Here is a 24,687-nt window from a genome sequence, read left to right as displayed (position 1 = left end):
ACACAGTATTTACATTTGACTGGAAGTTTTCCTCTTTTACCGTTGGGACAGACGGAAGCAACATTACCGTGCAAATATTGAACAAATAAGAAGATTAAATTAGCCTTGACAATCAATGTGTTTCTCTTATCTGACCTCGCTATATTCATGAAGGAGTTTAAATCAATGCCTTGAAGATGCGTACGTAGACATTCAGTTGGGTGGACGCGAGACTACAAACCTGCCTAAGGTTGAGAAAAACTTCATTTCTCCTGACTCAAATAGAGCAGTTATTAAACATATATATATATAAATATATATATATATAATCCACAGGAAGAAGGGGGACCAATTCAAAACGCATACACACAATGACAAACATCTTAAAAATGATCTACAATAACACAAAAGAATATATAAATGAACACACACAATATAGCAAACAATCAGTATAGTGTACTTCAAGTGTTACTCTATTAAATCCAAGACAAGATGAAGTACATGTTGCTAATACTGTAGTCCTTGGTATCAGTGCAGTCAGGGAATCTGATTCGCAGGTATAACCATATTCATTCTTAATGAATTATATTATTACATTATATTCTGTGTAACATCTGTGTCATGGAAATGTCGTAATGCAACGACAATTATATGAATCAAAGTCAAATTATCAATTTTAAAAAAAACAAACAGCGGTTAAACACTCAAAGGGGAAGAATAATGGGTACAGATACTTGTAGTACATGGAAGGTCCTACTTGACATTTCCTTTGAAAACAATTCACAATGAATCCATTTGCAATATTGAGGGTAAAATGTCCTATTAGGAAAATATAAGATTTAAAAATCTGAATAACTAGAAACAGAAGTCCACACTTGTTTGGAGAGGCATGATGGTCCAGTGTTTGTATGGTAGGAATGTGTGTGTGTGTGTGTGTGTGTAATTATTACATGTACTGTAGTTAACAGCGATTAATAAGCCGGTGTCTTTCAGGTCGTATGTTATTTTCTCACCACATACTGAAGCAGTTAAAAGCATATTAGCACACTTTTGAACACAGCACATTAAATGCATGTGCAAAACAGCTGGAGGGTGTAATCAGCTTCATTACTTTGTCATTACTCGTGCAAGTCTTGTAGGAGATGCACATCATGCTGCAGGAAGTAGTTTAGAGACCAGGCACTTTCCTATGAATACCAACTGGTTGCAGAGATTCCCTGAAGACTTTTGGATGTATCTGATACAGTTGTTTAATAATCTAAAGTGTATTATAGACTAGAGCGTTAAGGAGATAAAGCAGCTGGGTTTGTTATCGCTACAAGACAGAACATCACTTAGCCAGGGGACTAGCGACTAAGCGAAGGCCCTGAAAGGTACATTCATCGTTGGCTCATGGTCGACACCCACACCGTATACATACTGAGGTCGCTAAAACGCTGCGTCCTTAAAAGTGGAGCCGTCTTCTGGAGTTTATGGGAAACAATGTCCTCCAACTATTGGCAAGCATTACATGGAGTAACTTGTTGTCATTGTCATCTACACACCAAGCCTGTGTCGGAGCAGGGATGAGCGGAGGCTCCGACCGGAGGGGGGTCAGTAATGCCCATCTCAGGTTCCAGTTAACTCTCGTCCCAGCGGCGCATCACGTTTAAGCATCGCATCGAAGCGTCACATCACATGATCCAACCTGTTGAATTGGGTTAGCACCTGCTTAGCAGCTGATTAGCAGCTGCTTGACACCGCTCCATGTGAAATGTCAATGCAGCAGTGGGAGATGATTTGCATGTTTTGGGGTTGGCCGATCTGATTGGCCGACTACTTTTGTTCAACATTCTCATTTTAGCAGCTTATTTTACATAATTCAAACTAAAAAAGTCAATATTTTATATCATATTGTGAATCACATGTCTTTCTGTAAATAATCATTATAGAAAGTAAAGTAGTTGCTTAATATTTTAAGGTATTTATTCAGCTCTATGCTGTTCAGTGCAGTTAAAGACACTTGATGTGATTTCTTTGGACAGAGGGGTCGTTATGACTGGAACAGTATGATTATAATGAAAGTGAAGGCAAAATAATCAAAACAAGCAAATAGTTACATATTAGTGGTAGAGCAGCTCTTGAGTGAGTTACATTACACAGACATATGAGATGTACATATGCACAAATTGTAGCTTTACAAACAGATTAAATACATGAATTGACACATGAATTTTAAAAAATTTGGAATTCTGCATATTGCATGTCACCCACAGTCAATTAAAACCTTTTTTTAATCATCTACTAGAAATATAGTGAGATCAGTGAGCAGAGCCTACGATTATCTTATCCGTTTGGCTGTTTGTCTGAGGTGAAGCTGCACACATACAAGGTATCACAAGGTATCTGCAAGATGGTTTACCTGAAGTCGGCAATCAGTTTCCAACCAAAAAAGCAATGATTGTTCCAGTTAGTTGCATGATTCAGATATTGAATGCCAACAAAAAAGAGGCTCACGCTGAAATATTAAAATTGATGTGTCAAAGTGTATGAGTGGAAAAAAGCGCATTCGTTTCAGAGAGCACCGAGCCGTATGGGTAATAAATATATGCAACATGTCTCCCTGTTCCCTGTGACTAGATCTACGAGGAACCATAAATAAAATGGGGACATCACGCAACATATTCTTTGCCTTTTACCGACACACAATCATACTTATATAACTATTTAACTGTAGTTGAGCATAGTTCTCATGTAAGTTTATTATACAAGCAGTAAAAAGCCTCTCTCTCTCTGACAAACCTCCATGTGTCAAAGCAGTCAATTTCACTTAAAATAGAAATAATAATAATCATGAATAGCCACAATGATGAAGGCTGGACTACAGAAGACACAAAAACAGGAGACCTGTCAGAAAACTGAAGAAAAAAATATTAAGAGCCCTCAATAAAGAGACCAAGCTTTCTGTCTCTTTTTGCACTTTGTTTGTCTCTCTGTTGTAATAGTAATAGTTCATCATGTGCAACAAAACCACTGGAAAAAACGCGTGTCACCACCACAAAATGGAAGCTGCTGCAGCGCAGCTCACACACACACACACACACACACACACACACACACACACACACACACACACACACAGAGTGATTTAATCCATACAAAATAGGCCGAGGTCTGGAATAAGAAAAATAAATACCAATCTTCGTCTAGATGCATTTGTCCTCCAACGCATCATTCAACACATGCATTCCTTTCTGCTTCAGCACTCGGTCCCCCTTTTTAATTGAAAAAGTGAGTGTGCCATTGAAAAAAGAATAATTGACATACTTGTGAAGAGCAGACATAAGCCTTTAATTCAATAACATGGCAGATTATTGAGGGCTTAAATTCCACCTTGACTTGGAGTGATCCCAGTGGGGAACGGATCCACTTGACCGGGAAACATGTTGATGAGGAAAGAGCAGTGGCTAATAACGCAACAATAACCCCCAGGAGTATTTAATGCCAAGTCATAAGTATCACACTGTAGTACATACATCATTTCCTGTGCAAGAATAAAACTCTCTACAAACCATCTTCATATTGTTACAGGAGGTTTCATGTTATTTTGATCATATCAGGTGTGATGTTTGGCTTTTGTAAATCAAGTGTGTTAACATCCATTCAGGGGCAGAAGTGCAAGTCGTATTGGGATCGTGAAATCAATGATTACCGAGATGAACAGAACAATGTGTGATCAACATGAAACTAGAGATTAACAATTGCTATGGAAATATTTTTTGCTTTGCATGCAGACATATGTACTCTTAGTTTTATGTTCATCAGATCTTTGTCTGGTTCTTCTTGCTGTAACTGACGGGCTCACTTGGCATTACCATCACAAGGCCATTATAACAGCAGCATCATCGATCTTTCCTATGAAATGGAGTCATCTGCAGAGTTTCCTGATAAAGATTTGATGAATGTTTTCAGTGCATAAAAGCTCATGTCAAAGGAAGTGAGCTCTTCTGTACTGTGTGAATCATCTTCAATGGTCTGTCCCTTTTTATTACTGTTCCTGTTCGGTTTTCCTTTCCACTGGCAGACTGAAATTACTGATGTACATCGACGGAATGAAATAAATTACCTTTACAGGTACCACCAATCACATCTAGAGCTCCACACAAAGTCTTTCACATAGGAATGATCTCCTCGACCACTCCTTGGTCCAGCACACTGCAGGTGTGGCAATGGGGGTAAGTCACTTTCTCTGGGTAACTATTTTACATTGTGGGGAGATTGATTCAATTGCTTGTCAACACAAATTGCTCATCAGCCAATCACATGGCCGCAACTCAATGCATTCAGGCATTCAGACGTGGTCAAGACAACTTGCTGAAGTGCAAACTGAGCATCAGACTGGGGGCCTTGTTGATGTGAGAGGAGAACGGGCAGACTGGTTCGAGATGATGGAAAGGCAACAGTTACTCAAATAACCACTCGCTACAACCCGAGCGACGCGGAAACCATCTCTGAACGCACAACACGTGGAGCCTTGAGGAAGATGAGCTACGGCAGCAGAAGCTCCCACTGGGTGCCATCCTGTCAGCTAAGAACAGGAAACTGAGGGCCTATTCGCACCCACTTCTGGCGTATTTGTGTCGCAATGTGCACCCAAAAAGCATGGTGAGGTATCTACAAACGAGCCGCACTGAGGTAATAGCGCATACTGCCTGTCGCGGACACTGAAAAAGGCTAATTGCGTTTTCCGTGTCATGCTATAGAGCTCCTTTGGGAAGTGGTGCAACAGGAGATTCACATCATAGATGTGCAGCCGACAAATCTGCAGCAACTACGTGATGATATCATCATATATATATATATATATATATATATATATATATATGAGTCACTTACACAACGCAGTTCACCAGCTATTGTGTGCAAAGGTTTTATAGCCATGACCTGCCAAAATCCCTTCATTCCTCGTCTGCCATGCGGATAGTTTTCTTATACCATTTCAGAAAGTCACATGAAGACTCACTGTCACGCTGTGATTGAGTGTGTGTGTGTGTGTGTGTGTGTGTGTGTGTGTGTGTGTGTGTGTCTGTGACAGTGAGGGAGGTGTTCCTACTGGTGTTTGTAGTCTGTAGAGCCTGAGCAAACAAGTCACAGGTGAAGGTTTCTCAAAAGCACGTTTCACCGCTCTGCCACACTGCAACACGGTAAATTGCTGGAGAGAAAAGAGGATAGGTGTAAATGTCACAGCGTAATCTCGCATGATCAGACCTAATTGGGTTGACCTTAGGTCCCATTACATTTTTGTAATATAATAAATAATTCATACCACTTTTTGGGGTGATCTGTAACGTAAAATCAAAGAGAATGAATCTTATTAACTAACAAGAAAAGCTTGTCAGTTAATACATTGTTAAAGCGAAGTAGAGATTTTCAGGCTTCCACAATGATTCCCCTCGAGGCTCCATCCGCCAAACTGCCCTAACACCAATGATTAGATTGATTCTAGTTAGATCATTTAATTTTTAGGATTTTCATTAAAACTAAAGTCGGTTGAGTCACTATCTATTGCAATGTTTCAGGTCCAGAGGGAGGAGTTCCGTTGTACTTACGAACCACTGTGAGAACCTGGAGGAGTTGTCAGGTATCCGCTGATAATACACATTTGTTCATCCAAATAAAATAACGTTTAGGCATTTCAAAGGACGGGCTTCAAGATTCAGTACAGAATGTATTCCAAGAATGCAAGACAGAAATGTTCAGATTAAGTAACAAACACTCGAGGCATTTCTTTTTCTGTTTAGTGTCAATAAAGAGTAATGATGGAAAAGCATGTTTAGAGGAGACTCAGCTGTGACTCTTTATAGTGTGCCAAAACTCGCCACACAGCCTCGAGCTGTTCCTAGTGGCTTGGCTAGAACCCAGTGCAGACTGTCATGCAACACAATGCAGGCAGTGTTTTTTAGCACGCTGAGGGCAGCAGGGCCGCCGTTCTCTTCTTGTCCCACAGGACGGTGAGCGCTACGAGGAGCTTGTTTTGCTGCTTGGCAATGTGTGAGGTTGAAGACGAGGAGAATCAGCGCGGTGACATAAGAAAATATGATTGAAACTAAAAATGGACTAAAGGTCAAATGAGTAGGATTTGACGGCATCTAGCAGTAAGGTTGCGTATCACAACAAGTTCCCCCCTGTGTGCCAAACGTGTAGGAGATGCAAGAACCGAGAAAGCGCAGTCGGCCCAATGTGGAGCCAGTGTGTGATTTGTAGAAACGTGGTCACAAAGAAAAGCCGTTCCATATGCAGTGAAAAGCAGATGGACGTCCTGAGGTTACATTCTAAGGTCACACAAAACGAAAGCTAATAAAATCAGATTTAATTTCTTCCAATGGATTCCCCTGAATTCTGCTCTGTTCCTTAAAACGCTGACTCGATCATTTAAATGGTTGCAGATTATTGTTATTTGTCAAATAAATCAACTGTTTACCGACAATTAAAACCAACTGAACGGTCATTTTAAACTCAGAAATTGTGTGAGAAGACAGCTGTGAATATATCCGTGGCACTTATAGACACAATGCAGAGTTTTGACTCACTGTGGAAGGAGACAGACGGCTATTAAAGATTCAGATGGTTGTTGTGCATGAGTGGATGCGTCGGGGAAATAAAGAAATACATGCATATTTACGGGTAGCTCTAAATATCCATATAATGTCTTTGTGGTGGTGGGGCCTTTTGTTAGAACTAAGCAAAAGGAGAAAAAAAGTGTTACACCTTTTCTGCTGCAGGCCCTGGTCATTGTTGGGTGGCAGAAGTTGATGTTTGAAATGCTGCAGAAGGACACAAGGTCAGAAGAGTATCTTAAGATGATAAGACTTTACAGAAAGCTTTTGTGGGTGAACTGTGCAGGTAGATAAAAGATCCTTTGATTAAACTTCCACCATCGACCTTCCTTGTCTATGGCGATTTGAAAAAGCTATGTCAACGCAGTGTTGAATACAAACCTATTTGGCGGAAGTGCCTCAAATGCTAAATCAGATGATACAGAAGTCCTGCAGTCCAACAATTGTCTCTCCTGTCCCTTCCTGAAACAGAGGCCATATCATCTTTGAGGTGAGAGATGTTTGGTTGAGCATAGATTCCAGTCAGGATAGAGCCCTCCTTTTATATCTGAAGGCCCTCTTGTCATTTCCTCTTGACACTCGTTATCTGACACCACCTTGCTGCTCAACAACTCTCAACTCCCAGCAGTGCTCGCCCTTTGCATCACGACATATTCATCCCCGGTACAATGGCAGGCCGGTTAGTCATGCAAAGAATTTATGAGACGTTTAAACAAAACTGGGAAACACCTCCTGATGTTTCAATTTATATTTATGATCTTCAGCTTATTTGATAATATGCGATCAATAAAATGTTTTACATTTTGGAGAGTTCTTCTGGACGACTATAAATGAGCCGGAGCGTTTTTGTTACATCCTATGATGTCATTGGTTTGCATTACCATGTCAGAGGTTGTGCTTTTGTTCAGCAAACCATCACTGCAAAAACATTTCTCGTATCACCAATTTGGATCCAATTGCTGATGTGGTACGTTATAACTGCATATTAAATGGTCAAGAAAACAAAATGCTGAATGCTGAAATGGTCTCATAAAAGACTGAAGATCCCTGTAGGGGAGAAACATGGTGTGACCTACTTGGTGCAACCCGCATTTGTTTAAGTTTGGTCTCAGAGCCAGATGTGACACGTCTGCTGCTGTCAACTGGAATCATGGCACGCAGGGCAGATGGGCAAAGGAGCCGCTCCGCATACACGTGCGTGCTTCTCCAGCTTGTCGGCGTGGGCGAAGATGGCAGCTTTTAAGTGCTGCATGTTGGTGCGCTGCCTGGCCGCCTGGGAACACGCTGACCATATGCACGGTAATGTTGGCAGACAAGTGGTGTTAACGCCACGAGAAAGGCCATTCAACTCTGCTCACTTGTGTCTGGCGAGGCTCCTCTGCTCTGACAGCACCTGGAGATTTGCGTACAGTACACACGTCAAACACCAAGTGCACAGTAATGAGAATACACTGGGGTTATGGGAACTCTCACTTCCTCCACTGGAACGTTTTCTTCACATGGGATTTAATTAAAGTTGAACTCCTGTGCATTTTCTCCTTCACTGTTCAGCGTCAATTGAAACCACACAGAGACGGACTCGACGTACAGCGAGCAGTATTTGCTCACATGCAGGCGCGACGGTCGAAAGAAATGAATCCAGTCCTCCAAAGCGTCCAAAATCCACAAAGATTTCCTTCATCAATGTGAACACAGCACGTTTAAATCCCCATACGACTGACAAATAGAGCCTTAAGGGAATTAGCAGATGCTGTAAATGCACTGTAAGCTAAGAGCATTACGTTATGTTGTTGTGTAAATTGCTTTTGTCCATTTGAAATATTCATCACGTCTATGTCAGGAATTGTTTTAGGACGCCCCCACCCCGGAGTCTCTCTCCAATCAGCGGCAGAGTGTTCTTCAGTAATACCATATTCCTTATCTGTCATGACTTTTACTAGAAGCAGCACTGTAAATGAGACGGGTTTCTTCTTTCTAGCAAGACAAAGCTTCCTGCTTTAATTGGAATTCCATTTGCGAAGAATAAAGCAACCGGCAGTTATTATGCCCTTATTCATTTCAGGGAATGTACGAGGACTTTATTTCACAATGAGCTTAATTTTCCCTCCGGCCGTCAGTTCTAAATAATACTTAAAGGGGGAGTTGACAAGACTGCAGTTGAGCTGGATGACAGAATGGCTGGTTTAAAAAGTCTTTTGGACCAATAACACTGGAAGCAATCCAAACTGCATAGCTACTTTGATGAAAGCTGAAGACCATTTAAATCAAAGTGCACTTAAACCTCTGACCAAGTCTAAATAATGAATGATTTCAATTCCAGGTGCTGTATAAAACAACCCAACATTGTTCATATTTTGACAAGACTCAAGCAATCATTTGAAAGCTGTATATCGAGCGTAAATAACAAAGCTGTTCCTCAGCCAACTTTATCGGATATTTGTGAATATTTTCACAAAAACGTGTCTGTTTCCTATGAAAAAGATGCTGTGACCTTATTAGATTTTCATCCATTTTAAAGTTGCTGTAACAAATGTTGCAAATTGTGCAATGATTATTCAGCATAACGTAAAATGTATAGACCAAGACCGTTTCCCCAGTAAAGAACCCAAATATATGGGTACTTTATACTCAAAATATGTGTTTATAGCTCTCTACCTTACCCTCAAGCAGCAAGTACAGAGAAACCATGAATCAATACAGAACAAACATACTATAAGTTGAACAGATTTATCGTGTTTTTACTCAATTTTTGGAGAAAAAGGACGGTGCCAAGTCTAGCGATCCTGAATACAATAACAAAGAGGTGAGAAGCCAAACAAGAGCCGCCGGGCGAACAACAATCAGGTGATATTCAGGAAGGAAAAACAAGTTTGTACTTATTAAATTTCATGCTATTTAGAACAAACTCTAGCAACACTTGTGAACCCAAGCTGTTTGATCTCTTAAGACCCGCCCCCCACCTTCCCCCATACACCTCAGAAGAAGGTGACATTGTGCCAATTTACTTCACCCGCTTTTGACCCAAGACCCCCTACAATATAGAAGTTATATTGAGAGTGTTAAAATCTAGTCATCATTTGTGTTATTTATTTATTCGTTCATTACTGGAAATCATCTGTTATCATCGTCCATGTTTGTCAAATGAATCAAATCAGCTTTCTGTCTGCCTTCTATACTTTTTTTTGCAAAATATCTGCAATATAATATATAATCATAACACATCCTTAAAGATAAAATACACCTGGGAAACAATTAAAAAAAAACATTTGGATTCTTTCAGAATTTCTTTTGACAGCTGAAGATTTAAACATTCTTTTAAATATATAAATATAATTTCAGAATTTTCAAAAATTGCTGCTAACACTGATCACGTCCATGGGCTCTTTGATGGGTTCTCCGATGAACTGAAGCTTCAAATCTCTGCATCCCGTTGCCGCGGCTCGGCTCTCAGAGGTCATCGCGAATCTGCAAAACTACTGCAGCCGTTTGTTTCCTGAAATAAACCGTGTCTCTGAGCGGGAGAGCGGCTGTTCCCAAAGCAACGCCGGAGCCGACTCGGACCCTCTAACGTCTGAGCCCCACATCACACACCGCCGTTATCTGCCAGAGGATACACACAAGTAAGCACATCATAGAGTGATGTGAGCCCTACAACGCACACAAAGAAATTCAACAAATCACTCCCTAATTGTACAAGAATATTCTGCAGGATGAAGAGCAATTAGGCCGCTCTGTCACAGACGCAGCCCCGACTTTAATGCAGCAGCTTTCAGGCATCTGCAGGCTCTCCACGCGTTGGTTTGTTTGACCCGACTGAGGGACCTCAGGGGGGATCCGTGGGCTTCCTGCCCACATGATGTCAGGACCTTCACTCCCTGCTTTCGCTCGTGTATTTCAACTGCCCATTTACATCACAACCTTCCTGCTCCTATTAGCGGTGCAGTCATGTGTAACGTCGGTTGGGATATATTCACAGGCCTGGGCCGGAGTCCAGAACCAACCTGCGCTTCACTCCTGAACGGGGCTTTGTTTGTGTGTGTGTGTGTGTGTGTGTGTGTGTGTTACTTGCTCAGCTTGATGACATTCTCCAGTTGAGTGTAATCCCTGGTAATAAAGTTGTTGTGGGAATTTGTGGGCACACGTGTCGAAACAACACGCCCACCTCAGTCTGTCGATCCAACACGAGAGTCCAGCGTGTTCCGAATCTTGTTGACATCAAACCGCAGGCGAGCTTGACATGCACAACGATGTTAATGCAGTTATGATGTCATTTATTCACTAGCTGATTTATATTGCAGAAGGGAAAGGTTCAAAATCAAAGGGATTTCAAAACACTTTAGCATATTTGCAAATTTGATGAGACAAGCTGTTTATTTCTCTCGTGTGCTGTAGCTTTTGGCCCTTTACTTCATTTTATTCTTAATTCCTTCATGGGGCAAATATACGCTAATGCAATTTGCTAAACATGTCCACAAGAAATTAAACATTGTTTGCATGTGAGCGCCTGTTTTTAAGTATAGCCTCAGTACATGCCAAAAAAGTCACGAGCATGTTAACATGCAGACACACTTCTCCTTGCTGGCTGCTACTCACTGAAACATTATCTTCTTCTCTGGTGGTCTCTGTTCTTGAGGGGGGAATTTGTGAGAGGCAGAGCCCGGCCGAGTGGAGTCGCCGGGACAGATTTAAGATTTGTATGCGAGGGGAGGCACCTTTACGAGGAGTGTGTCTGGTCTGTCTGACGCTCAGTGGTTCTCGACGGGGTTCGGAGCAGAAGCTCGCTCAGTTGGAGGAAAAGACTTATGAGCTTTATTGATCATTGTCTCGAATGGAGGGGAGGGGTGTGTGTGTGTGTCTAGAGTTTTTATTGACATTGAAACTGTAACTGAAGCATTGATTCAAAAGCTAGGCTCAGTGCTTTTTTTTCTTTTTTATTAATATTTAATAAAACTGTAATGTGTTCTGCTCTTAGAAGTCTGGACATACGAGACACATCTTTGGCTGGTCCGAATCCTCCACAGGCAGATTAAGGCATCGATACCAACGGTTGAGTCCTATCATGGTCACATAACATCCGCATGAATAGGAAGGATCATAAAGACCATATGATCAACATCCATGATTATTAGACTTGGGAAAGAAAACAGTAAGCTAAGTCAGCGGGAGGGGCGAGGGGGTTATATCTGTCCGTTGCGTTGCCAAGGCAACATAAAGTGAATTGTGTGGGACTGAACATGAACAGAAAGTTCAGATTTAATAAACTGAACACCAAATTGGAGGTTGTAAAATACCATTTGGTAAAGGACTGAGGTCCGGGGGCCAGTAGGTGATGTCTGTTATTCCTTTTGTTTCATTCGTTCTCTCTTTTTTTTAATAGATGTTCGCAAATGCTTTGACCCGGCAAACAGATGTACATGATTGCGCGAGCAAGCTCTGGAGCCACGAGGGCGGCTGTTTAGCCGGAGAGGCTGATCCAGAGAGGAGCTGTGCTCCCGTTTCTTTGCCAACACCCTGTGCGAATGTGCTCCAGGTGATTTGTACAGCCTGTGGCTTTTCCTCGCCGCATACTCATTAACCCCGGGGCAAAGTTCAATAAGCCAAACTCCCTGCACCATTTACTTGTCTACCTGAGCTTCACCACACAACGGTTTCTGCCTCCAGACTAATCTCGCCATCTCTGTAAAAACAGGCCTGACACACATCCAGTGCACAGGCGTTAATGCCAGAGCTCCATTATGAAGACACTCTGTTCTCTTACCTTATAAGACAGGAGAAGTAAACTGTGGTTGAATGGCTGTTTGCAGTTTACCACAGAACTCGGCCTGGCAGCGGTCAGCAATGTCGGTTGACCCCCCCCGGTGTATGGACATTGTATGGAGAGCCGTTTCTCTAGTCAAGCAATGTGGAGTTATGTGTGTGAGTAAGCAATTAATCCCCAGCAACAGAAACATTTATTCCCAAAATGTCCTAGATGACGCAGGTCAGACTATTTTGCATGGTCGATGGCCCTGAAGCCCTGTTGGAACACCGTTCGAAGGCTGTGACAAAATAAAAAAGTTGTGTTGCACAAGTAACAAGGACTTTTTAGTACAAAATTATTCTTAGTAACCAAAAGGAATATTTTACGTAGCAGCACAGGACATAGGGGCTAATGAGGCTCCAAAGGAGTTTAAGGAGGAGCATATCATTTAACAAAAAATGATGACACATTCCCAAACTATTGACATCATGACACTCTTTGAAAACCAAGAACTGAAACTATTAGGCTCGTCAACATAAAACGTGTTAATCAATTGCGATTAATGTAGCAAAGATTAATGCTACAATATATTTTAACTCTGGTAACATACCTTTGTTTACTTCATAAACCGGAAGTTGACCGCGGAAACAAAACGGCCGCTAGCTGCAGTCAGTTATATCAGAGAAAGCAAGAGAACGCTTTTCTATTGGAAGTAAAACAAAGGCGCGACATACAGCGGAGAACTGTGCAGAGGAATTCATCCACGTGTCAAACAGAAGGGGGGTGAGTGGCAAAGGACCACTTAAAGCACCGCTATACTTAGCTAGCTGCTAGGCTAAGCTAGCTGGAAGAGTTGCTAGTTCAACATGTTGCACCTGGTGGAATTCTGCCCCCAAATGTGTGTATAGTTTTGTTTTTACAATAACATTAACAATTAAACAACAGTTTCTAAAATACACATTTTCTAAAGTGATTACTCATTACTCTAGTTTTCAGAAGAAAAACAAACATTCCTTAAAAAGAACATAACAACATTCATTCATTAATCGCCATTAATCGAGATCAATGAATTTCAAAATGTGCGATTAATACGTTAATTTAAAAAAATCTATTGACAGTCCTATAAACTACGTGATCAGGACCATCATTTCATTTGGTGTTCATTTATATCAGGTAATGCCTTATTTAAAACTATCTATATATCATTTTCATAACATTTAGTTGAATTCACATTATACTTATTCTCAAAAGTTTGTGTACATGTTTTAAGAGAGAGAAAAAAACTGATGTAAAAAGAAGGCCTTGCAGCCACATGTTTATGAGCGATAGAGAGATTAGATTTATAAGTGATGTTCAGGTTGTCCTGACGCTGCCAGACACCTGTACAATCCTGATTAATGTGTTTGTGACAGCCGAGCTGACTTCCCTCCCTGGAGCCATCACTGTTCCTTGGCACACTTGTAACCAGAGACTGTGCTCTTTGAGGCTGAATCTTCGGTGTTGTCGCACGCCAGGACCGACGGCGAGCTGGCACAGGCACTACAGAAAGAAACAACATGGAGTCGTCTCTTCCTACAGCCTGAATGCCCCTTTCCAAATGATGCACGCGGATGGCTCCAACGGAAGTTTTGATTGTCCATCTAGATGCAATGTTACACCTCACACCTTGTCTGCCGATAAGAACTAATCTCCTTGTTGGTTGACTATTTTTAGGCTTCAAATCAAACACCAATGTTTCAGTTTGTCTCCACCACCTCCCTGTGGTTTAGCCTGTTCTTTCTGTAGGCAGATTACGATCAAGCAGAAATTATTTTGATGAAGAAAAAAACCAACTACTTATTAGCTACTTAGCAGACTACTTATAGGAGCACATGTCAACACTCCGTTGTGACATGTTGCAAGTATTAACATTCAATCCATTATTGTCACAGCACTGAATGAATGACGTCTGTGTGTTATAGCATGGGTTTGTACTGCTAAATGGCACACAGTGTGCTTCTTTTACCTCCATCTTGCATAAGCCGATGCGTGTATCCTCTAACACTCCTGTTTTGAACAAGGACAGCCGTGAGCAGAGGTGCAACGCCTTTTCTCTCATTAGACTTACTAAACAGGATAATGATTCCCCTGAGAATCCGTCTCCATCGCTGTGCTTGCCCTGCCACTCTCTGCACTATTGTCACCATGGTGATCAAAGCCAGATGCGCTCACTTCTGTTGCCGCTAACAAAATACAACTGTACCGCTTTTACGGTTGTCACTCTGCTTAGTAGCTCAGCCCTCAGGGGATTTATTATGCACTGCAACAGCCCTAAAAAGACACCACAGTTCCTCTCTTGGACTGTCACGCACACTCTTCAATTGAAAAAAGCTAAATTTGACCAATCAGCTATAATATATATATATATATATATATATATATGCAGCCATAATCACTGAAACAGCATTCTATTTTTATTTTAGAGCATTTGACAAGTTGAGTACCAGCTTCAGAAGGTTTAAAATCCAAAAAGAAAAAAATAAAGCATATTTCTCTCCCCATTCTGTTGTTTTTAAACGTTCCCCGCTGGGGAATGTAACCCAACTACGTCCTAGTTAATTGGGCTGAAACAGGCGAAATCTCATAAGTGATTTTCATCATGTTTATTTTCTCCCTTCAAATGGCTATTTTACACCGCATGTAGATTCTTAATGACTCTAGTTGATTAACTCAACTTTGACCTCATGTGGGAGGAAGTCAGGAATACGAAGAGATGAGAATGAACATGCATAAGACGGCAGAATAGCACGCACTTGTTTGAAGACAGAATACAGCCGTGCACTGGGACTGATGGCGAAATGTTGAATATCTGTTGTGATATTTTGCATGATTGCCAAATATATGCAATTTGTTTGAAAAGCAGAGTGTTCTGTCTTCAATGCCTTCAACAACAAAAACATCAACAAAACCTCTCAGCGACACGGAACAACAAAGACAAAGAACTGAAAGAGGGCCAAAATGTACACCGGCGTACTGCAAGAGTCATCAAAGAAATACAGACAAGAGACACGAAAAAGAAACACCTGCAGGGACAGCTGGAGGGAGCCCCAGTGAAGAAGAGAGAGGGCGGCACACCGCTGAATAAAGACGCCGGGAAGAACCCACAGTGGATTTCAGTATTCGACCACAAACATTTCGTCAGCCTGGACTGATCTATTAACAGGGAAGAAAAATCAGAGGGCGGTTTGTCACCGGGTGACCCGGTTGGGGTGTCTGTTTACCACCATAAGTGTCCCGTCCCGGATGCGAGCCCAGCGACAAGGTGACTCTGCTTGTGATGATTACTCAGGTGTCACCTCAGAGTCACGCTGCGTGGTGCAGCTTCACACTTGAGAAGTGAAAAAAAAGAAAGAATACAGCTGCGTGATTGGGAGTGACAGAAAAGAGAACGCACATTTTAAAGACAAATTCTTGTTTCTGAGCACAGTGGGGAGCAAAAACAGCTAAAAGCTTTCTGTAATAATAATACCGATTCACTTACATGTAGCCTACATTCATTGAGCTCAGAAATATGGCAAAACAAGGCTCACATGGTGTACTTTGTCTTTACAGAGCAGTTAAAAACCAAATGTGTAAAACCAGTGGTTCGGAACCCCATCAGGCCCTCCGCATTTTTAACACTGGTTGGGTTGAACTGGCGGCAGAGGCGGCTGACTGGCTGCTTTTACTATGTAGCGTGTATCAACAGTGTTAGAACCATGGTCATACTTTGTGGATTGCAAAAAATAAAAACTACCAACCTACCAACATCTTTGGTAGGAAACGGGGTTGGATGGTTGTAGAGCTGGAACTGTGGCCGACACCATCAGCAGCACATTACCAAACTATGCTGCCAGACAACGTAAAGTGATTCTTGCAGCAACGAATACTGCTGCAATCCTGCACAGGCAGTAAATACAGCAGCGAGCTCACTCTTTGAAGAAATAGTGATGGGAATGTTGATCTGCTTTGTGCTACACCCCCCCCCCTTGACAACTTCTTCTCCAATCAAAGAAGCCCAGATTGCAATCTGCTCCACAATATGTTTCGCTCCTCCTTATTGGGCCCATAGATAAACCCCGTGGCTGGAACACAGGCCTGTGAGTAATGAAGACTCCGGCACCGTAACGAGATCCTACCCTCCTTATGCGCTCCGTCTCCTTTCAATTTGTAGTGTCGGGAGTTTAGCCGGTCATTTTCCTGCCCTACTACTAACAGGCCTGCACAGACGTGACTATGCGTTATCATTTCTTTCATCTCTAAGGCATGCAGGTATTTTTGGAGAATTATGCATGCAGCATATGAGGGATCTCACCCCTGATGTGGACTAAATGTTATTTTTATTTCTAAAGTTACTTTTCTTAACTGACCAACACAAATGACCTTTATAAATCAGAGCACAGTGCACATTTATGCAAAAAGTCAAATGGATTAATGCTTAATTCATTCATTCTGAATTGTGGTGTGATAATGTACTTGTAAATCAGATTAATGATTAAAGCTCATTAATGAACTTGTATGAATACTATAGCACATACGGAAAAACACTTAGGCAAAAGAGAACACCAGAGTAAAATATCCTAGAGACTCTAAAACTTCAGGGACACAGAATGGGAGGTAATCCTCCGCAGCACTAGAAAGAAAAAAAAACACACAAGACAAATTAACTTTCCTCTGAGGCAGCATCTTTACAAAAAACGTATCAAAGACGGCGACTGTCCTCACGGAGAACCCCAACAACCCTTATAAGGAAGCGGTTTGATCGCAATACTGTTAAAAAAAACCCACTGCAGCCAGCTCAGGCGGAATCAGGGCCACTGGAGGAGCAACAACAACTGCACTGATCAGTGAGCAGAGAGCGAGCAGATGTTTGTCTCTCCCCGGAACGCTCAATTGGAGCTTTGAGTTAAAACTATATTGAGCCATATGTCAATGTACAATGATGTTTAAAAGGGAGGGTGACCATAGATGCAGGAGGACATTATTGGACTTTAGTCATACAGCATTTGACATACCATGTATTGGGAAATGCTAAATAGTAAGCTGCTATAGTTTATTGGAACCCACAGAACTGTTGAAAACTTGAAAATAAGTGTGATTAACCTTTAGGAAACGTAGTCAGAGCCCTCTGGGCCTCACAATACACGTGTTGGTTGATTGTTTTTTTACATTTCTGCTAATTACATTAGTTCATGAAGGCAGACAAACTAGATGTGAGGTGTAATATTAGGGGGGTGGTGTAGATTTCCATGACTTGGTCAGTTGAAAGTAACTTGCGAGGCGGAAAAATATCCTTTTAATAATGAAAACGACAAGGAAACATTTATATATTTTAGAATTTTATTGCAAATGTTTCTATAAAATTGAGCAAATACAACAAACACAGTGAGGGTTAGCAGAGTTTTGGGGAGGTGGGAAACAGAAGGCAGCCTCAGTTGGTCGACTTGAGGATGAACTTTTGTTTTAGCTCAATTCAATTGTCAGATTGTGTCCCATTCCGCAGCCTCGTTCTTACTGTGAACAAATGTACCCATTGCCACAGAAACAAAGCAGCACCACCAAAACCAACTTGTCAATGACATCTAATTACTGGTACAATCCTACACCAAAGTATTGCTGTGTATATATATTTATATAGATTTTTGTAGTTTTATAGAATGCACATCACATCAATTTTTTTTGATAAATGTTTTGAATATAAAAGACATCACAGGAATGGAAAAGACCCAAAGAAGATAAAAGGAAAGAAAAACAGACAAAATAATTAAATATGGAAAGTAAAATGAAGCTGTGATTATCATGTATATCAAAATGATTGAGACCAAATGCAGGTAAGACAATATATTACGATATCAAATAAGTGACACAGTAGGAAACTCCAACGTGAGAAGAAATGTAATTGAAGCTTTTATATGAAATGTAATACTGAATATATAAATGACTTATTTTGGCGGTGCACTTTACAGGATCAAGAAGAGACTGTTAAGACTGCATTTTGTGTAACGTTTAATACGAATATGCTTAAGTGTTACCATCGAATCACATCTTTTGTAAATATATTACAAATCTCTGACAACATTATGTGACCAGCTGTCCTCAACCTACATTGATCCTCTTTTAGGATTCATACAAATCACCTACTATTAAGCCATTTTAAAAACCTTTTGTGGTTATTTAGGCACAAAGGACAAATGGTCCTTTGTGCCTCACGAATCGAAACGTTGTCTTAGTGAGGACATTTCCTGCTGGTTTACAGAACCGTAGCAGCAGAATGTCTTTGGTCACCATTGGAGTGTGCTAATGTGTGTTGGAGCAAACAAACTGGACTGACTTCACAAGGCCCTGAGTCTGGCCAGCAGAGCCTCTAGATCGGACTCCCCGTCAGCGCCGGAGGAGGACGTCTGGGAGGCCGGAGCCTCCGCTTGGACCTCCGTCTGCTTCTCAGGCGGCTTGACCCTCGCTCTCTCCACCACCCTCTCTCTGCCCAGCCAGAGGCCGGCACCCTGCGTGTTCTTGTACCTGCGGCCGGACTCCGAACACACAGCGGCCTTGGCCCGGGCCGCGGATGGATGGCCCTCGGACTCGTTATGGGCCTCCCTGGCGTGGGGCGCTTTCACCGGCGCTGAACCTGCATTTATATTCTGCCGAGAGCGAGACCTTTGCAAAGGTGCCTTGTTGTTTTCTGTGAGTGGAAAAACAAAATGCAATGAGTTATCATGAGGGAGGGGAGCAAGAAGCGGAGACTCCTTTAGGTAAAAAAAAAGCACAGCGGTGAATCACAGGCTGAATTAGAAAAAAACACATCCTCGCTGTCAATCTGCAGCAAATAAAAAGACGCTATTACAATTGTCAGATACATACGTGCAGGCACACTACCCACCAATCCAGACACCCCAAGTACAAGAAGCATCAGGAGATAATGCACACACAGGCACATGCACAACAAAGCGAAGGTACACGTATCCGCATGAGCTTACTGCGCACACTGTTATATTGAACACACACACACACACACACACACACCTAGAAAGTAAATACCGTGTACCCAGTACACGTTTCCTGCAGCAGACCGCAAGCTCGATATGATGAAACGAATATGGCTGATCAACCGGCTCAGAAACTCAATAAATTTGCGCGTTGCCCTTTTCCAATCTCCCGTTCTCTTTCCCCTTTCTCCTACACGACACCCTCCCACTCGCACTGATCCCTCCCCATTATCATCCATTCTCCTTCCTTCCGTGCTTCATCTCAGCTCTCTGCTCCCACAGCAGTGCTCTTCATCTTTCTTATTTCTCTCAGCCCCCCTTCCCTCCTCCCCCTCTCCTCTAGTTTCAGACTAAAAGCTCAACCCCAGACAGTCAGTGGAGCACAGTGACGGCTGGATCAGACCTACGTCCTGCATTATAATCCCTCTGAGTAGATCTTAGACTTCATCATCAGTATGTGTGCTGGAAGAAGAGGGTAAATCCATATTCATGTGACCTTGAGCGTGAGGCTGCGAGGAGTGACGCGGGGAAAGACACCGCCGCATTTAAAATTTCCTGAGCCTGGAATGTCTGGCAAACAGGAGTCAAACACAGCAGAGCAGAACAGAGCGACCCGCTCCGTCAGCCAATCGGTAATGAGTTTGGAGCGTGGCCAGTCAGTCATGACAGTGTGTTTTATGGGCCGCGCTGACGGATGACAAGGAATGTCCCTGAACACAACCTCTGACAAATAAATAAGGATAAAGGGAGGAAAGAGAGCAGAGAAGAAGGAACCCACTGCCAAAATTAAACAAAGAAATCCAACAGTCTCTCGCTCTTTCTCTCTCTCTCCCCCCCTTCAACACTCACACGTGAGTCAAACAAGAGTCAGAGGAGGATTTTAAAAGTATGAAGTGAGTAGTGTGCGTTGCGTTCTTGCTGTGACGGAACAGTTACCACAGCTGAAGTCTGCTCTCATTATCTCCCCCCTTTTGCTCTCTCATCCTGTTGTTGCAGTCTCAATCTTTAGAGGTGACAATAATTCCCCACTGACAATCCTGCGCTGCCCGATCCCGTCCGGTTCCTCTCTCCTCCCTCTTAAAACCTGTCATCTACCCCCTCCTGCGTGTGTCTTTGTGCCCGATCGGTCCAAACTCTCGCATTTCCTTCACATGTAACACGCTCTTGGGTCCTGATGCTGAGAGAATGATCCAATGTGGCATCGGCAATTTACATTTGAATATCTTGTTTGCACTTCCGTCTGCGGGGGCAACATGGGAGGTGTTATCACACCAAGTGATTATAAATCGCACACTTCAACGTGAGCTTGTGTCCTCCGCTAACAGACCCCTTGGGCCTTTGCCCGCCCCGTGACACCTAGCTGCCCCTCCCTTTGAAGCCCCCTTAGCTTCTTGATGTACGCCTTCATCTCGGCTGAAAAACACATTGCAGAGATGTAGAGCGGCGTCTCTCCTCGCTGCTTTAACCGACAACTCACACGGCTTCTTTAGCGGAGCGAGTCAAGAGGAATTTAAAGAGAAAAACAGCCATTTACTGAACACGTGCTGTGATGGGGGGTGGGGGGGAGGGGTTGTGATGAGACACCAGACCGTGGCGCCCCAATTGGCCAATCCAGTCATCACACAGTCAGTGCATTTCAATTCTGCTTAGACGTGTCACTCGTCTACTGTTCAGACCCCTCAAAGCGCATTACCCCTTCATGTCATCATTCACCCATTCATACACTGATGACAGGAGCAACCTCCTCAACCAACATTCTCACACAGCCGTCACAGCGACAATGATTCCTTTTCCCTGACACATTTTGGCACTTACATTACCCACAAGTCCACTTGACTGCAGGCTGTGCGATAATGATCGAGACCAACGTCCCTTTAAGCACTAAGTAGACGTGAAGAGTGGTCTGCAGAGGTTGTTTCTTTCTACCTGCACACCCCCAGATTATTTCCATTTTCAAACTAGTCCTCAGCCCCTCAGCCGGACTCCGACTCAGGTGACATCACTTGAGGCAATTTACAGGGCGGCACAGCCACTGAAGGCCCCGTAGAACTTTTTTACAAAGTAGTAGTGTTGCGCGAGACCTGTGAACGAACCCTGACGTATGACATTGGTTCCGTCGTCAATAAGCAGTGACAAAAAGGGAAACATTCTGGACTGTCCCCAAAGGAATGCATTTTTCACTTAACTGTTGACATCTGGATATTGTTTACCTCCAATTCAGGGTCACATTCATGCTTTGAAATCTAGTCCTTTATAAATACCCAACGTGTGCATGTCCTTGTAAATGAAACGAAACAGCTTATCGCTTCGCTTATTTCCTTTGACCAGGAAGAGTTGGGGGCAAGTGGGGTTAGTTGGCAATTCAAGCTTTGTTGTTCGCTTGCTTTGGGTTGACTGCTCCTGCAGGCACGTCTCTGACAGCGCTTTATTGTTCTCGCCGCATGCCGTTCTCCTAAAGGAGCCAGTCGGCGAAGCCACTGTAAAGGTTAAACGCTTTTGATGCATTTTGCATGCTGCGTTTCTCATGTCAACAGTTCGGTAGTGCAGCGCACGGTGGATTCTTTTCACCACCCTCCTTGGCAATTTTGAGAGTTTTGATCTGTGCATTGACGGTGTAACAGCCTGCACTCTTGTATTGATTTTTCCAAAAAGGTAGCGGTTGATCTTCACACCTCTCCGCGATAGTCTATTGGAAAACCTTCCGTGTCCAATATTGGAAAAGAGCGAGGGGCTTTATTCCATCTGCAGAAAAGAGTTCACATTTCTTGATGTAGGACAGTTTGCTCCATTTACATTTGCTGCTTCAAATGATGCAGATGAGCTTTTACTCATCTCTCTCCTCCTCCTCTGCTCTGTTGAAGTTGTTAGAAGTTGGTGGGCAGACAGACTGAGGCAGAGGGAGAAAGAGAAGTCTAGACTGCGGCGGTGCCTTTTTTGTCCTGACTGTTAAAGCTGAACCACCTGCCAACATCGAGGTGACAATGAACTCATCTACATTACCAGCTATTAAAGAGATTGGAAAGAAATGGTCGACTCGTATAAAGATTAGTATTTTATGTACGTCTATAGAACTTGAAACACGTTGTGCTTCTCCTAAATTGAAGTCTATCAGTCTCCAGTCCGCCGCCGTCCAAGCCTTTAAAAACATTGAGAGCTTCTTGTCTGCTTGCTCTGACAGCCGCGTTGTAAAATGTGTCTTTAAACTTTTAAATGTCTCACCGCCTTTTAAAACAGCTACTGACACTCGTTTTGCAGACACCGAAACCTCGAAACAAAGCAGACAAATCGCCGCTCTGAATGGTTCGAGAATATCATCAGGAATTTGAAGATGGAGCCCTGGTGGTTTATTAAATGTCTGATTGGGTGGCGTTCTGTGTGAATCTAACTCCAATACGGAGTGTTTCTTTTTTCTGTCTGGTAATAGTTGGAGAGGAATTCATATTTTCTTGTCAGATCATTCGGTCCACTTGCGCTTGCCGCTGCTAAATGAGACGCAGATGAGCCTTTCCCCTCATCTCTCCCTCCCTCCCTCCCCGTTCTTATGAAGTTTGCAGCATTTGATCACTTTAAGGAGAGAGCAGTCATGCGGACTCAGAAAAATAGCAAGAGAGCGAAAGGCCTTTTTTTTTTCTCCGCGCAGTGATTGACACGACAAGTTGGAGTTAGCAAGATCAAACAAACACTTCCACAGCCGTCATGAAATCACACCACATCTCGCTGGCTTGGCAGTTTCCTGCATGTTATGACTAACGATGACTACTTGCTAAGATTTTCTCTTTTTTTTCTTCCATCAATAAGTTGAACATCTGAGGCTGAGGTCAATGATTTGGGAAAAATTATTTGTTGTACATGAAATATAATAAATGAGTAGTTTAATCATTAATTTAATTACAGCATTAAAATAGCTCATTTTTCTTTTAAGATTCTTCTGTCATTTGTTATAATTCCCCAAAAAACTTTGCAAGCTTCCAAGGCAATACCTTTCCATATTAAAAAAAGGAGATAAGAGCAAAAATCATCACATTCGGGAAACTTTTCAGCCTTTGGATGAAGAGCATGATTGTTTCAGCGGTCTCGGCTGTGACTCTCACTCCTTCCTCTCCTCCAACACACGGCTGTACCACACCGCCGAGGTCACGTGCAAAACAACAGATTTCTTTTTCCTGAGCATACACTATGCATGAAATGCGCTGTGAACGGCATTAAAGGAGACGTGAAGAGGACAGCGACATTTACGAGTCGAACAAGTGTGCAGTCAAAAATGTGTTGACGCGCCAATGTCCCCCAGTGAGTCTTTGAGAAAGGTTACAGATAGCACACAGCTCGTTAGCTGGCCTGTGTGCATTAGGCTGCCTGTAATTAAAGATCATTACCTGGCAACACACCAGTCATTGACTGTTCGTCCCTGGCGTGTTCGTCATAGTTAACGGTGTGTGTGTGTGTGTGCAGAGCGGTCTGCCTAGCGCCTCTGTCACATGGAAAAGCAGCAGGCAGGATTAACAGTAAGGATGAGCGGCAACCAGCAATGAAGGGACAATGGAAGGAAGGCCACAGTGGGAGAAATAGGATGATGATGATTAGGTAGAGTGATGACAAGATGGGCAGAATGAAAAGCCCCCGGACAATGATTTGGAGGGAATGATTGTAATTTGGGAGACTGAAATAGAGTGTAAAAAAAAAAAAAAGGACTGAGGAAGAGAAAATACGGGAGGTGTGGGAATGGACTGTTGAAAGAGCCCCACAACGATCCCTGAGGGTAATGTGAAAACCAGCACTGTTATAGGTAAGTGAAGCCTGTCTTGCTCTAATGCACATCAAAGTGTTTTTGCTTTGTTGAGCCGTGATTTGACCCCCTCCCCCCCCCCGGTTCCCCTCAGTCTCTCCTCTCCCATATTAAACAACCCCATATATCTTTGTAAATACAGAAAAATGGACAATTTTGTTTGTAGAAAAGCAAACATCATTTGGAAGCCTTTTAGGTGCATGTGTGACAGCGTGTATTCAATCACTGGGTTTGGATTTTTTCTTCTTCTTCAATTCTGTGAATTTATTCTACCACAGAATTATCTAGTGGCACATGGCATTTACTTTAGGGCTTTTGCATACGCTAATCAATCAGTGGATCCACTAAATATGAAGCAACGTCTGTTTTCATAATATAGTCAATTAAAAAAAAAAAACTGGACTTCTTAACACAATGAGCTCTGGGAATGATTATCAGATTAATAATAATCAACAGATTCATTGATAATGAAAATAATCATTAGCTGCAGCCGCAGGCTCTACATCTTCTGAAGCCAGACACAAGTACACATTTTGATTTAACGATAGTGAAGAGCGTTTGTGGCCATTCACAATCACTACTTTG

The 24,687-nt window shown here is 42.5% G+C and overlaps 1 protein-coding gene across 3 annotated transcripts in view; it reads right to left on the bottom strand.

Annotated features, from left to right (window-relative positions):
- Positions 1 to 17,655: 17,655 nt before the first annotated feature.
- The window catches only part of LOC120835445 (protein diaphanous homolog 3), a 123,826-nt gene continuing 116,794 nt past the window's right edge, over positions 17,656 to 24,687 (bottom strand). For all 3 annotated transcript variants that reach the window (XM_078085244.1, XM_040204411.2, XM_078085245.1), the window contains one exon: positions 17,656 to 19,015. In XM_078085244.1, coding sequence (XP_077941370.1) covers positions 18,666 to 19,015 — 350 coding nt within the window. In that variant the 3' untranslated portion in view covers positions 17,656 to 18,665. The remainder of the gene's footprint in view (positions 19,016 to 24,687) is intronic.

The sequence above is a fragment of the Gasterosteus aculeatus genome, chromosome 12, assembly GCF_964276395.1.
Source record: "Gasterosteus aculeatus chromosome 12, fGasAcu3.hap1.1, whole genome shotgun sequence".
Taxonomy (NCBI): Eukaryota; Metazoa; Chordata; class Actinopteri; order Perciformes; family Gasterosteidae; genus Gasterosteus; species Gasterosteus aculeatus.
The sequence above is the reverse complement of the archived record's forward strand: the minus strand, read 5'-3'. Positions and strand labels throughout refer to the sequence as shown.